This window comes from Notamacropus eugenii, chromosome 2, assembly GCF_028372415.1.
Source record: "Notamacropus eugenii isolate mMacEug1 chromosome 2, mMacEug1.pri_v2, whole genome shotgun sequence".
Taxonomy (NCBI): domain Eukaryota; kingdom Metazoa; phylum Chordata; class Mammalia; order Diprotodontia; family Macropodidae; genus Notamacropus; species Notamacropus eugenii.
The window spans coordinates 43,082,462-43,097,709 of NC_092873.1; the positions used below are offsets into that span (position 1 = coordinate 43,082,462).

A 15,248-nucleotide genomic window follows, 5' to 3' on the forward strand; every position below is an offset into this window, starting at 1 on the left:
CCAGGCAAATCACTTTACACTGTTTGCCTCAGTTTCCTCATCTGTCAAATGAGTTGGAGAAGAAAATTGCAAAACCGCTCCAGTATCTTTGCCAAGAAAACCCCAGATGGGGTCATAAAGAATCAAATGCAACTAATGAACCAAAAAAAAAAAAAAAGGCAAAGTGGTATAAGCTGTCCTGTATAATGTGGCCAGTGTATAGAGTGACTATTGTTTTGTGACAAGGAAGAGTTTGGAGCCAGACTGGGGGTGACAGGGTCCTATGACTGTGTTGTAAAAGCAAAGCTAATTAAACTAAATTAGTAAATTAAATAAAATTAAAATGAGGTTGGACCAGATGATTTTTGATGAAAAGAAAAGCTTTTATTTATATATTTTTCTGTTACATAATCTTCCATTCTAATTTCTCATCTTCCTCCCCACTCCACCCATTCAGCAAGCCATTACTTACAAAAAAAATAATTAAAAAAGGAAAAAAAAGCAGTTCACAAAAGCAACCAACCCAATCAACCAAGTCTGACAGTGTATGCAGTGATCCACACCCACAGCGCCCCACCTCTGCCAAGGATGGCGAGAGATGAATTTTCTCTCGTCTTTGGGGCCAAACTTGAACCAGAGGAGCTTTACAACCCTTCCCAGCTCTAATTTCTACAACCTTCGTTGTAGAATCTGGCTCTTAAGCTAAAAACCGTCTTTTCACTTTTAATTTATCTGCTGGAGAAGCAGAGGGAAAAAATGGATTTGAGTTAAAGACTCTAGGCTCAAATCCCAGTTCTGCTTTGTCTTTCCTCTGGCCTGGGGCTGGTGATTTCGCTTCTCTAGGCCTTGGTAAAATTAAGGAGCCAGACTGGAAGGCTTCTTTGAACCTTCTGACTCCAAATCTATGATCTATTTGTGGCGATTGGAGGGGACCGTTAGCTGGGGCTCTAAACTCCCTGAGCCTTGGGATAGGACAGGAAAGGAACAGATTTTAATTCAGGTCCAGCAACAGGAGGGAGGCGGGCCATTTGGTGGGGTCTTCCCCTCCAGGTTCCTCTCTGTATAAAGGTTCTGCTCAGTTAGATTACGTTCAGAATGGGATGTTGTATGATTTACTGACAGATGTGGTCCCAACATAAAGCTGTCTCTACTTAATTGGGTTTTATTTTGTAGTTAAAAGAGAACTAATGATGAAGAATGTTGCTCACCTGACAGAGAGGTGATGGCATCCATGAGGCCTTAATAAGGACCGGCCCTCATGAGGACTCTGTTTGGGATGTTACAAAGATTTTGTCTTTCTTTTGTGGGAGAAGGAGAAAAGAGAATGTATGTTTGTTAACTGAATAAAATTTAACCAAAAACAAAAACAAAAAACCAGAAAAGAAAAGGTTCCACCTTGGATGGCAGAACTCCAAAAAATAAGGAGAAAGATTTCATTGATACACTGATACAAGGAATCCCTTTATGCCAATGCCATTTACAGTCCGAGAAAGTGGCCAAAGGTGGCGAGGGGCTAAATACTGCCTAGGGTTAGACAGTCAGCATGTGTCAGAGATGCGACTAGAACCCAAGCTTTTAAAGCCAGTTCTCTTAGCCACTAAATCACAGCTGTTTCCACTGAAGGACCCCTGATCTCAAGCCAAGAGGCATTATTAATAAAGTGAATTTAAGAAAAAGGCTGGCTAAATTCATTCAGTTGGCACACTGGTAAAAATGGGTTTTTAAAAAAATTATTCATTTTTTCTTTTCCTTCTTTATGGTTCTCTAATAGAATAACGATATAATGATATAACCCACCCAAACAGCCCAGAGAGAAATACAGCTCCCCTATTCCCAGTGCTTGGAAGTGGAGATGGAGAGAAGGCCCCTTTGGAGGAGAGAGACATATGAAAGTGCTTAGGATGGTAGGACCCCACCAGCTGGGAGAGGGAGATGCTCACAGCTGGGGCTGAAACAAGACAAAAAGAACTTGGGACCCAAAAGGGTTGATGGGTTGGTTCCCACCCTTCCCCCACTCCAGTACTCCCTTCCCCATCCTTCCCTTCCCAGCTGGCTGCCCTTGCTTCTATGTGGAAGGTGAATGGGGAGAGGGCTTCTACAGTGGACACAGTAAGCCAATGTCTCTGTCTGGAGCCCAGTCCTGGGGGGTTGGTTATTACTCGGGGTCCCCCTCATCCACTGCCATGTCCTCGGGCTTCTGCTCAGCCTCGGGGTCCCCGGGGAGGATGCTGGTCACAGTCTGCAGGAGGTCCTCGATCTGTTCTTCTGTCAGCCTTTCCTCACTTTCCTCCACCATCTGCAGAGGAGAAAACCCAGTAGCCTGTCAAAAAGGGGCAGAGGCACTGTGGCCCAGTGGGTAGGGAAAGGCACAGAAGAGTGGAGATTCAGGGGCATGATGCAAGTTATGGATGAGGAAGCTGAAATTCAGAGGGGTTAAATGGCCTGTCCAAGTGGCTGGAGCAGGATCTGAACCCCGGTCCTCCTGAATCCAAGTACATTACACCTTCCTGCCTCTCAAAGGGCACCAAACTTGGGAGTCAGGAAATGTAGCCTCGGTCACTTTCTAAGCCATGTGGCTCTGGGGAGACCCTCTGAGGGTCTCATTTATCTCTAAAACGAAGATGCCTCTCAAGTCCCTCCCAACTCTAAAGCTAAGATATCAGAACTGGTATAACCACAGCAGACACGACACAGAGTGGATGACCAGAGAGAGGGGATGGATTAGTTAGTTCTGCTAAGTTCCTCTTTCCTCTTTTTTTTTTAAGTTTTTGTTACAAAGCACAGAGGAGGGGGAGAGAACATTGTATCCAGAGACTGATACACAGGCTGGTTTGCCTAGAATGGGGGCAGGATAGTCAGGATCTAGGCTGGAAAGGGCTTCAAATGTCTGGCCAAGGAATCTGTATTTTACCTGAAAACAGCAATCCCCAAAGCTTGTTAGATTGTGCATCCCCATCAACCAAAGGATTCTGAGCCCACCCCTGGTATGTGTGAGCTTGCTTTTTTATAAATTATGCAGGAAGTCCCAAAAGTCTTAGTGCAGCTTATAAAATTAGTGCACATAAAAGTAAAAAACTAAAAAGGACACTAGAAACATGAAATAAAAATTTGATCCTAGCGACAATAGGCAGCTTCTAGAGTTTAATGTGGAGGGTGGAGGGGTGAGAAGTCCACGGGGAGGCTGCTGCAATAGTCCAGGAGGGACGTGAGATGGGCCTGTGCTGGGGGAGTGAAGAGAAGGGGGCAGCAGGAGGGATGATGCAGAGCTGGAAACCATGGGATGGGGCACATGGGGACATTAAGAAGAAGAGAGGGTTTAGAGGCAAAAGAGAATGTGCTCAGACCCACAAATGTAAACTGAAATCTTGGCAGACAGAAATCAGACAAGGGTGAAAATACATTGGGTTTAACAGCCCTGAGCTGGAAAGGACTCTAGAGGCACCCAGTTTGGCCCCTCTGTTTTTCAGGTTAGTATAGCACAGGCTCAGAAAGGGAAGCCATGTATCCCAAGTCACACACCGAGTCCATGACAGAGCTGAGATTCTAGCAGAGAACAGCTCCCACATCATGCAAGAACCATTCTAGGATTTCCTGGGCAGGGTAGGGGAGAACAGAGTGGCCTACTCTCATCATGCTCTGGGGGGGAACAATCTCACCAACAATCCCTTTCAGAAGATCAAATGGCCCAAAGAATGTGATCTCTTTGCCAAATGCTCCTAGAGGATTCTCTGTTTCATCAACCAGATACCCAAGTAAAGCCGTGCCCTGCAAAAGATGTTAAAGCCACACATTCTGTGTGCTCCCCACCCCCAGGCCACCCTGGTCCCCAGACCAGCAGGAGCAGGGGAAAGGGAAGGCCAGGTTGGGTCTTTTAACCTGGGGAAAGGAAAGCTTAGTAGCTGTCTTCAAGGCTTAGGAAAGGATTAGGGTGCTGGGGATGGGGACCAGCTGGTTCCCATTTCCATGAGATTTTATAAAGAAGAGAAAAGAGATGTGAGATCAGGGCAAAGTGCTACATGAGGACAGGGGCCGAGGAAGAGGAGGAAAGCTGCCCAATTATGTATTCAGAATAGATAATAAAGAAGAAGCTTTTAATTTTTTAATATTTGTTCAAATAAAGCAAGCTGTGGGATGCCGTCTATGAAAAGCTTATAATGAAGACGGATACCCAACTGTCTCAAAAGTTTGCTGAATCCTTCCCACAGTGGGGTGGACTAACAAGGATGCTCTGGAGTCAGAAGACCTGGGTGGAAATCCTTCCTCTGACACTGACTACCTGTGTGACCCTCAACAAGTCACTTAAACACTCGTGGCCTCAATTTCCCCATCTGTAAAACAAGGGGGTCCCACCCTGCTCTAAACTGGTGACTCAGTTCAGAGGCCCTTTCCTGCCCAACTGAACAGTAGAGAGATGGCATCAATTCCTTTCATTTTCATTCAATTCACAAACATTTATTAAGCTCTTTTTCTCTGTGCCAAGCCCCACACTAGGTGCTGTTAACAGCATGTGCCCTCAAGGAGCAGATGCTCTACAACTGTACGCTCTCTTAGGCAGCCTTAATATTAAGGTAATGGAACTGATATATTAATGTAATGTTAACGTCACTCCATTCCAAGGCCTAGACAGATGGGAGTGCGGTCAAACTTCGCTCCTCCCAAGCTTCTGAGCCTTGTCCTAAGAGCTGCTGACCCCACACAGGCCCCCAAAGCATGAGGCTTCTCCTATCACACCTCCACAGAGCTAATGAGACATATTTTCTTTACTCTCTCCATGCTCCTCTCCCCATCTTAAATAAATAACAATACATCCTGTTCTCTGGCCACAAAAAGGGGACCGGGATGTTCCAGACTGATGGAAACCACGTCTGTCCTTCAATAGAGAACACAAAGACACAACACACACACACTCTTCACAAGAAAATTTTTTTAAAAATATAAACAATCTCTCCTGTCTGGAGTAATCTCACAGTGTCAATTCACACATCCTAGAAAGTGTAACTGAAATATCTTAGGAAACGGGCATAGGATCCAATGTGGAGGAGAGAGGGCTAAGGGGGGGGAGGGGGAAATCATTCATTTGAAGAAGATCCGAGGGTTCTAGCAGACCACAAGCTCCACATGAGTCAACAGAGAGGTGTGGGAGCCAAAGAAATCAAATGCTTCCTGGGTGGCAGGAGAGGGGAAAGCACCAGGGCAAGGGAAAAATAAGACTGAGGGAGGGGATAGCCAAGGCCATTTTTCTCCAGAACCACTTCAGTTATGGAAACTGACCAAGTAAAGCAGATGTAAGATGGTAACCTCTGCTAAAAGAAAGGATGCCCCAATGGGGGGCCAGCTATGGGCACCAGGTCCAAGCCAGTGCCAAGCAGCCCTCACCCAGCACAACGGGAGGAGGCAGGGCCCCTAGGGCAGAATCCCCCCCACCTAGGAGACTAGAGTCTCGGCCTCCTCATCTCTCCTCCTAACTGCAGCAGGGAGCGGGGAGGAGCACGTGTTGAAGGAGAGAATAAGCATCTATTAAGCACCTACTATGTGCCAAACACTGTGCAAAACTTTACTAATAGTGTCTTGCTTGATTCTCACAACAACCCTGGGGGGTATATAGCTATTATTATCCCCATTTCACAGTTGAGAAAACTGAGGCAAACACACAGAGAGAAGGATCTGGTCCTGGCTCAGCTTCCTGGGCCATGACTACAGAAGGGGGGACACCCTGATTCCAAATCCACTGCCCCTTCCTCAGGCCAAAGCCCCCTCCCCACAAAGTTCTCTGATGCCAAAGCTCCCCAGAAGGTAACTGAATGGCAGAAGAAATGAACTGGGGGGTCAGATACCAAAAATAATCAAGAGGGAGTCGATAGAAATGGTCCCTCTGTCCCAAGAGCTCACTGAGCACAGATCAGGCATGACACCCACACTGGGACAGCTAGAAGCTTGGAGGAGCCATTTCTGGTATCACCCAGGGGTCCAGCTGACCACCCGAGCCAGCCATCAGGCCCTGACCATGGATCAGGCTAAGAGAAAAAAACAATCATTTATTTGAAAAAGATCTGAGGGTTCTAGCAGACCATAACGACCTATGATCAAACAGCCCGCTACCATACTTAATGAATGCTGTGCTCCTCGGAAGGGAAAAAGAAACAGCTTCCTTTATCATGGAGAGGGAGTAGACAGTGTCATTGAGTGAGCAGGTCCGGAAAATGACAGAAAAGCCTTTTAAAAAGCCCTAATAAACCAATTTTTAAAGAAAAGGGGCAGCAGCATTAGCCCATTATCTTGAAACCCAACTATCAGAAAACCCTGAAAAGGGAAGGGGAGGGAGAAAAAGGAGGGAGGACGGAAGGGGTCAGAAAGACAATGAGGATGAAGATGATGATGATAGCACAGAATCAGAGCCGGAAGGGACTTCTGAGGCCACCTGATCCAACTTCTCATTTTACAGATGAAGAAAGTATGGCTTAGAGGGATTAAACATCCTGCCAAGGGTCACAGAATGTAGCAAGTCTGTGAGTCACGATTCAAACTAGGTCTTCCTGACTGTGTCTGGTTCACTATCAGGGGGATACTTGTACCCATGGGCATGCTGGTAAATATTCAACAACCAGCTCTCTAGAGGAAAAAAGTGTACCCACAGCATACTTTTAAATTTAATCTTCACTCTTGCCATGGTCTCCATGACTTTTTAAAGTACAGACAATCAACAAAACCAAACCAAACCACACCCTGTTTTGCCCTCTTTGTTGACTTCCAAGACATTCATACTAACACAGAGAATTTAACAATTGGCTCTGGAGAGTCTGAGCTAGCTCCAGCACATACCCTGTGAGTACCAGCAAAAGCCTTGGAAGTGAAGTAACTAAAACAGGAAACGAAGGGAAAGGACACTGGATTTGGACTCAGGACTTGAGTTCAAAACATTGGCTATGTGTCTTCGGACAAGTTACTTGAGTTCCTTGGGTCTCGGTTTCCCCATCTGTAAAATGAAGGAGCTGGACTAGAAGCCCCTTCTAATTATAGTTTTATGATATTATGAATAATATTCAATGGAATAATATATGTAAAGCATTTACTTAACACAGGGCCTGGCACATAGTAGGTATAATAAATGCTTCTTCCCTTTTCCTTCCCTCCCCTATGAAAAGTCAGAAGCCCTGGGTTCTACTACGGTTTGGGCTTTGTCACCTACTAGCTGTGTGAGCCTGGGTAAGTCATTTATCCACTTCAAACCTCAGTTTTCTCATCTGCAAAATGGGATTAAGCCTGCTCTAGAGTCAGGAGGAACAAATGAAAATGTATGTGAAAGCAGTTTGAAAACTGTAAAGGGTTATAGAGACTTAAGTATTCTTATCAAGTCATAGGATAACAGTAACAATACTATAGTTAGTATAGTTATATAATAGCTATTAGGAAGGGTAGCTGGGTGGTACAGTGGATAGAGCACCAAGCCTGGAGTCAGGAAGCCTTGAGTTCAAATCCAGCTTCAGACTCTTACTAGCTGTGTGACCCTGGGCAAGTCGCTTCACCCTCTTTGCCTCAGTTTCCTCACTGTAAAATGAAGACGTCTAATCCAACTGACTACAATCTTCACAGGGCAAATCCCTGTAATAAAAGGATTCGTTCTGTAAAACCTGAACTCAGTCAAAAGGCTGCCCCAAGGACTTAGAAGGCCACAGGTTCCCCAGCCCTGGATTAGATGACTTCCAGGGTCCTTTCTCCAGATCTATGAGCCTCTAAGTAAATGAACTCAGAGGCCACTTCTAACCCAACTAGGTGGCACAGTGTACAGAGTGCATTTAGGGTTCAACCTGGGTGGAAATCCAGCTTTGGACACTTACTAGCTGCATGACCTTAGGCAAGTCACTGAACCTCTATCTGATTCAGCTTCCTCAGCTGTAAAATGGTGAAGATAATAGGGTTGATGTGAGGAATCACCAGAGGTAGTAATATTTCTAAAGCACCTAGCATGTGCCTGGTACACAGTAAGCGCTTCATAAATGCCTGTTTCCTTCTTTCCTTCCTATATACAGAGTGGTGACTCTAGCAAAGTGTTTCAATTTGACAAGAAAAATACAAAGGAAAAAGTTATTATTGTTAAAACCTTAAGGCCTGACATGGATCCTGTTTATGTAACCAGAGTGGAACTGTAGTGAACATGATTCCAGGGTCCAAAAGACGCAGACTCTCCCTCAAATTCAACAACTTCACGACTGGAAGGAATCTCGGACACCCTGTAGTTCAATCCCTTTTGAGGACCACCTCAACGAGGGCCAGAGAGGCTGAGCCCAAGTCACAGAGATGATAAATGTTGGGGGAAGGAAGGACAGGAGCCCAGGTCCCCTGACTCCAAAGTCCTTACTCTCCCCAATGGGCAATGCTGCCCATGTGCCAACCACGAGTCAGGGGGGAGGGGTCGTCCATGGAGATACAGAGAGGGCTATAGCCCCTGTCTCCAAAGAGCTTATATTCTACCTGGGGAAAGAAGAGCAGGGAATAAGCAGATCCAAACCACAGAGAAAATAAATATGTGAGGGGGATGGAAAGTGCTAGTGAGAGAAGGGGCAGTGAGGAGAAGCTAGCTGGCTGCAACCAATGAGAATGCTTCCTAGGGCTGGAGAAAGGGGATAGCAGGAAGGCGGACACCTGGAAACCTCAGCTCCCTCCCATTTTCCACTTCCACAGGATAAGATTTGTTGTTTTTCCAGTGTGTCTGACTCTCCTTGACCCCATTTAGGGTTTTCTTGGCAAAGATACTGGAGTGGTTTGCCACTTCCTTCTCCAGCTCATTTTACAGATGAGGAAACTGAGGCAAACAGGGTGAAATGACTCACCCAGGGTCACATAGCTAGGAAGTATCTGAGGTTGGATTTGAACTCAGGTCTTCCTGACTCCAAGCCCAGTTCTCTATGCACTATGGCACCACCTGGCTGCCCAGGATGAAATTAATTAACCTCTTTTCTAGGGGGCAAGTGATGATCCTTAAGCACTTGTACTGCTGCCCCAGAAAGAGAAAATCCTAGAGATGTCACTACACCAGTGCAAGGGAGAGAATCTCCAAGAGGAAAAGAAAAGAGAGAGAATCCCTCATGGGAGGAGGGGGAGAGGAAGGAAGCAAGAGAGGGAAGGAGAGACAGAGAGAGTGAGGGAGAGGGAGAGAAATGAAAGAATCTCAGAGGGAGAGAATTTTAGAGGGGAAAAGAGGAGGAATGATAAAACCTCAGGAGAAAGGAGAAGAATGTCAGAGAGAAGGAAGGAAAGAGGGATGGATTTCTCTGAGAAGGGGAGAAGGAGAGAGCATCTTAGAGAGGGGAAGAACCTCAAAGTTATAGGCAGGATGAGGATGCTGCTGACTTCCTTTCAAGTCACCATCACACAGTGGTCCAAGCTCCAAGCAGAGCTCCTCCCCTTCCCCTCCTTTTCCTCTTCCTCCTTCTCCTCCCCTCCCCCTCCTTTCCCCTCCTCCTCCTCTCTGTTGCTCCCACATGTCCCTGAGCCAGGATCAGCACATGGTGCTGATTAACGCTGGCGGAAGAGATAGAGACACAGCCTGTGACCTGTAACCCAGTGGGATGGGAGTCACAGTCTCGTGGTGTTTTGTTTTCGGGGGGTGGTTTTTTCAAGCTTAAACCCTTTTAAGCTCATGGTCTTCAATGTCAAACAGGTAAAAAATACAGCAGCTGCTTCTTGGGAAAAGTGCATGAGGGGCAAAGTCTCTGCCAACCCCCCCGCCCCCCGCCCCAAACAATGGATGTCCAGCTCTCTTGGAAAGATACCTGGTGGAGACTGGTATCCTAATTTAACTTTTCTGTCTGTTTAAAAAAAGCCAAAATAGTTTTGGAAAACAACAAAAGCTTTTCTGTCAACACAGAAACAAAAAAGAAATCCTTAGGAGTTTTTGCAGGCTAGGCCTGTAATGGAGGGTCATGCTAGACTAGGCAGTGTGTGACACTTGGAGTCAGGAAGACTTCAGTTCAAATCCTACCTCAGAGGATCACTAGCTGGGCGACCCTGGGCAAATCAGTGGACCTCTATGGGCTTTTGTTTCTTCATCTCAATGATTCCTAAAGTCCCTTCTAGCCCGGCCCAAGGGGCAACAGGGGTAGGATTTGAATCCAAGACCTCAGGCCTCAGAGTCAGTGCTCTTTCCACTAACTTACCCAAGTTCCCACAGCTAGTGAATGCCACAGGAAGCACCTGAACTCAGGTCTTTCTGACTCCAAGGCCAGCTCTTGATCCAGGCAGCTACTGAGCAGTTTTAGCAACATTTAAAAACCATATCCTACATGATCCTTTAAAGAAAAATATTGCCTCTCCCCCTCCTCCACTAAAAAAAGCAGTAAGGTGTGAGTAGAGAGCCAGCCTGGAGGCCAAAAAGTCTGGCCTTGGACTATCTGACCCTAAGCAGAAAGGGTGCTGACCTGCATTGGTAGAAGGTATTTCCTCACCTGGGAGTTCCTTACACCAATGAAATAACAGGTCCAGTATCTATCCCCATTCCCCATCTCTTTTTCCCCTAAACACCCCAATTCTAAAGGATCTAAAGGCGAGGCATTTCAGGTCTTTGTGTCCTTTTTTCTTGAACACTTCCCTCAATTTTAGTGAAGACACATTTATTATCTGAAGGCAATTTGGAACAGAAAAGACCCAGCTAGAAGAGCTGATTATTGCACATTTGTCCCCCAAATCTGCTGCCTTTTCTTCTTTATTGTCTTCCCAAACAAAGTTTCTAATGGATAATGCAGGGGCCTGCTGACCTGAAAACAGTCATTTTGACTTAATTAAGCCTTCTACCCTGCACAGTCCAAGGAGATCATTATGGTTTCTTGACACAAATCTCTGGACCTCATCAGCGGACACTGGGGGATGATGCCACCTACAGTGACATGGTTTATTGGCAACCACAGTGGGACTCCCTTCTGTCACTGTATGAAAAGAGGCCACTGGGTTTGTTGGTCCCGAAGGTCCAGCTGCATGCCAAGTCAACACGGCTTTCTGAGCAGCCAGTCAACTGACACAGTTGCTTCTCAATGCCCTTAAAAATGATCCCACCAGGACAAATCTAGGTAGCTGGGTACAGTGGAAAGAACACTTGATTTAAAATAAGAAGACCTGAGTTTGAATCCCAGTTCTCTACAAGTAGTTGGTATAGTTCATAGAACACTGGTCTTGGGGTCAGGAAGACCTCAATTCAAATCCTGCTTGAGATGCTTACTAGCCATATGACCTTCTGCAAGCTCCCGCTCCCAGCCTCAGTTTCCTCATCTGTAAACTGAGGATAATAATAGATCCTATCTCAAAGGACTATTGTGAGGATCAGATGAGAAAATAACATAAAGCGTTTTGCCAACCTTAAAGTGCTATAGAAATGCTAACCATTAGCTATCATTATTGCTACGTGCATAACGTACTTTACCCTCATGGGCCTCAGTAAAACAAGGGGGGCTGGACTATAGATAGCTTCTGAGGCCCCTTCCAAAGCTAAATCGCTGACCCTATGATCCCAGCTCCTACCCTCTCTGGCTCACTCTCAGTTTCTGGCAGATTTAATCAATCCCAAGCTCAGAGAAAGTCAAATAATCTCTGGTTTAGAGCAACTTGTATCTGAACGTCTATGAGCTAAGTGATAAAGTCACCCAGCCTTTGTCTGAAAACTTCCAGGGAGAAGGAACCCAGAGTGCTCTCACAGTTGGCTTCAATCTGCCTCTGAGCAACAGCCCACTCCCCTATCCCACCTCTGGGGTCAAGCAGGCCCAAGGCTCATCCTCTTTCCAGAAGATGCCCTGAAAGACAACAGGTTGCCTCTGCCCTCTCTGGGAAGCGGACCCTGTCTCCGCTCCGTCCCTCTCATCCTATGAAGCCCCAGTGCCTGGGGCTCACTCACCAGCTGGATCTCCACAGCAGTCATGGGCCTATGATTCAGCAGCTGCAGCTTCTCTGCCCTGTCAAAAGCAAAGGACACGTCTCACATTACTGGAGGCAGAGCCGGACTGAGGGTTGCATCAAGAGTCAGGAAGCTACGAGTTCAAGTCTGGCCTCAGACACTTGCTACAAGTATCATCTCTGACTTAACCTCAGTTTTTTCATCTATAAAATGAGGATGATGATAATTTCACCCACCTATCTCTCAGGATACAAAATGAAATAATATTTGTAACGTGCTTTGCAGGCACCTTATGGAGGTTATATAGTGTTATAAAATGCTATATAAAGGCAGTTACTGTTTAGTCATTTTCAGTTGGGTCCAACTCTTTATGACTCCATTTGGGGTTTTCCTGCAAAGATAATGAAGTGGTTTGCCACTGCCTTCTCCAGCTCATTTTACAGACGAGGAAACTGAGGCAACCAGGGTCACACAGCTAGTAAGTATCTAAGGTCAGATTTGAACTTGGGTCTTCCTAACTCCAGACCCAGCACTCTATGCATTATGGTGCCACCTAGCTGCCCAGCTGCTATCTATTATTTTCTGAATCCTTTCTAAGCAATCTGGAGCTGAACAAAGAAACAATGGAAAACTGTCGTTTGCCTTGTCCATAAAACAAGGGAGTTGACCTAGATGCCCCTTCCAGTGCACGCTCTAAGATACTAAATATCCAGTTAGGAATTTGAAGACTCCCTCTCAAAAGTGACCTGTTAAACTGTGGCAGGAATGGTATATCTTACCTTAATGCTGGAAGAAATGATGAACAGTGAACACAGGGGAAGGGTGGGAAGGCTTATATGAACTGATGCAAAGTGAAGTGTACAGAACCAGGTTAACAAGACGCACACACAGCGAGTACGACAATATAAACAGAAAGAATTAAATAGCAGCCATAGCAAACATAGACACCGAATGCTGTGTAACCAGAATGTCCAGGCCGAGTACCCAAGAAAAGTTACTGGAATGCCCTTCCCTTCCTTTGCAGGGGAAGCAGTAAAAAGTCCTTGAACAAGCTCTGAAGTTAGAGGATCTGGATTCAAATCTCACCTTTGCAGCTAAACATCTGTATGACCTTGGGGAAGTCATCTGTCTGGGCCTCCTATGTGAAGTCAAGGGAGTTAGGCTGGATGGCCTCTAAGATCACTTCCAGTTCTAGTGGGAGGGGCCTATCACTAAGAATGCAGAAAACTGCACATGCCCTCAGACTGAAGGGATGTGTTGGTTAGGTTTGCTGAGCTCTTCTTTCTGTCTCTTTTTTCTTCTGCATTATGAGGCAGCTAGGTGGTGCAGTGGATAGAGCACCAGTGCAGAGGTCAGGAGGATCTGTATTCAAGTCTCACCTCAGACACTTGACACTTAGTAGGTGTGTGACCTTGGGCAAGTCACTTAACCCCAACTGCCTCATCCTGGGTCATCTCCAGTCATCCTGATGAATATCTGGTCACTGGATTCAGATGGCTCTGGAGGAGAAGTGAGGTTGGTGACCTGCACAGCCCTCCCTCACTCAAAACAAAGTCAAGTGCAAGTCATGTCATCATTTCTCCGATGGCATGGTCCTTTTTGGCAATGAAGGACGAATACACTTTCTTCTGCATTATGGGAGTAGCTCTCAGAATGGGGAAGAAGAGAGTGGGTAATAAAAAGGATGTAAAAAAGATATTAATAAATTTTTAAAAACTGAACTGCTGCGGACTTCAGAAATACCTGGATAGACCTACATGAACTGATGCTGAGTGAAGTTAGGAGAACATTATGCACAGTAACAGCCACAGTGTGAGAGGACTGTTTTTGACAGGCTTAGCCCTTCACAGCAAGGCAAGGACCTAAAACATTTTCAAAGGACTCATGATGAAAAATGCCACCCACATCCAGAGGAAGAACTACAGTTCTGACTACAGAGTCAGACGCGGAATGAAGCAGATTATTTTCTCTTTTGTTTTTCTCATGGTTTCTCCCATTCGTTATAATTCTTCTATGCAACATGACTGGTGTGTAAATGTATTTAATAGGAATGTATACATAGAGGCCATATAAGACTGCACACTGTCTTGAGGAGGGAGAAAGGAAGGGGAGAAAATTTAAAACTTATGGAAGTAAATGTTGAAAACTGAAAACAAATTAATAAATCTGAGGGGAAAGTAATTAATGCCTAGTATACTTCAGAAAAACCTGGAAGGACTTATATGAACTGATGCTGAGTGAAATGAGAAGAACCAAGAGAACACTGTACACAGTAACAGTCACAGGGTTCAAGGACTGTTCCTGATAGACTAAGCCCTTCAGGGCAATGCAAGGACCTAAAACATTCCCAGTGGACTCTTGAGGCAAAATGCCACCCACATCCAGAGAAAGAACGATGGAGTCAGAACACAGAATGAAGCAGATGATTTTCTTTTTTGTTATGTTTGGCTTTGTTTAGTTTCATTCGTGCTTTCTCCCATTGGTTTTAATTCTTGTATGCAACATGACTGGTGTGTAAATATATTTAATAGGAATGTACGTGTAGAGAGCATATAAAACTGCATATGGTCTTGGGGAAGGAGGTGAGGGGGAGAAAATTTAAAACTTATGGAAGTGATTGTTAAAAATTGAAAACAAATAAATAAATAAATTTGGAGAAAAAAAATTGGCCGGTTATTTACTCTATGGGGCAACTAGGTGACACAGTGGAGTAAGTATTGGATCTGGAGTCAGGAAGAATTATCTTCCTGAGTTCAAATCCTGCCCCAAGACACTAGAGGTGTGACCCTGGGCAAGTCACTTCACTCTGTTTGCCTCAGTTTCCTCACCTGTCAAACAAGCTAGAGAAGGAAATGGCAAACACTCCAGTATCTTCACCAAGAAATGGGGTCACAGAGAGTTGGATGTGACTAAAATAATTAATATGTATAATGGGTATCATACTGCTTGCCCTATCAATGCATGGGAGAGGGATTTAGAGGGAGGGAGAGAATTTGGAAGTCAAAATTTTAAAATGAATTTCAGGGACAGTTAGGTGGTGCAGCGAGGAGCACACCAGCCCCAGAGAGTCAGGAGGACCTAGGTATGAATCTGGCTTCAGACCTACTAGCTGTAAGTCACTTAACCCCAACTACCTCCAAAAGGAAAAAAAAGAATGTTTACAAAATTAAAAACTAAATTTCTTTTATTAATTGATTCATAATATCTCAAAACAGAGAGATGGCAAAGGGTCATGCATTATTACAGCATTATGTGGTGAAAAGACCAGTGGACTCCAAGCTATGAAGATCCACCTAGCTTATAAACCTAACCCTAACTTTACATTCCCTTAGTCTCTCTGGGCCTCAGTTTCCTCATCCATAAATGAAGGAGTTGGATTCAACTGCCTCTA

The 15,248-nt window shown here is 45.2% G+C and overlaps 1 protein-coding gene across 7 annotated transcripts in view; it reads right to left on the reverse strand.

Annotated features, from left to right (window-relative positions):
• Nucleotides 1–341: 341 nt before the first annotated feature.
• CRCP (CGRP receptor component) overlaps nucleotides 342–15,248 on the reverse strand; it is a 50,783-nt gene continuing 35,876 nt past the window's right edge. For all 7 annotated transcript variants that reach the window (XM_072640082.1, XM_072640083.1, XM_072640086.1 and 4 more), the window contains 2 exons: nucleotides 11,858–11,915; nucleotides 342–2,275 (listed from right to left, as the gene is read on the reverse strand). In XM_072640082.1, coding sequence (XP_072496183.1) covers nucleotides 2,135–2,275; nucleotides 11,858–11,915 — 199 coding nt within the window. In that variant the 3' untranslated portion in view covers nucleotides 342–2,134. The remainder of the gene's footprint in view (nucleotides 2,276–11,857; nucleotides 11,916–15,248) is intronic.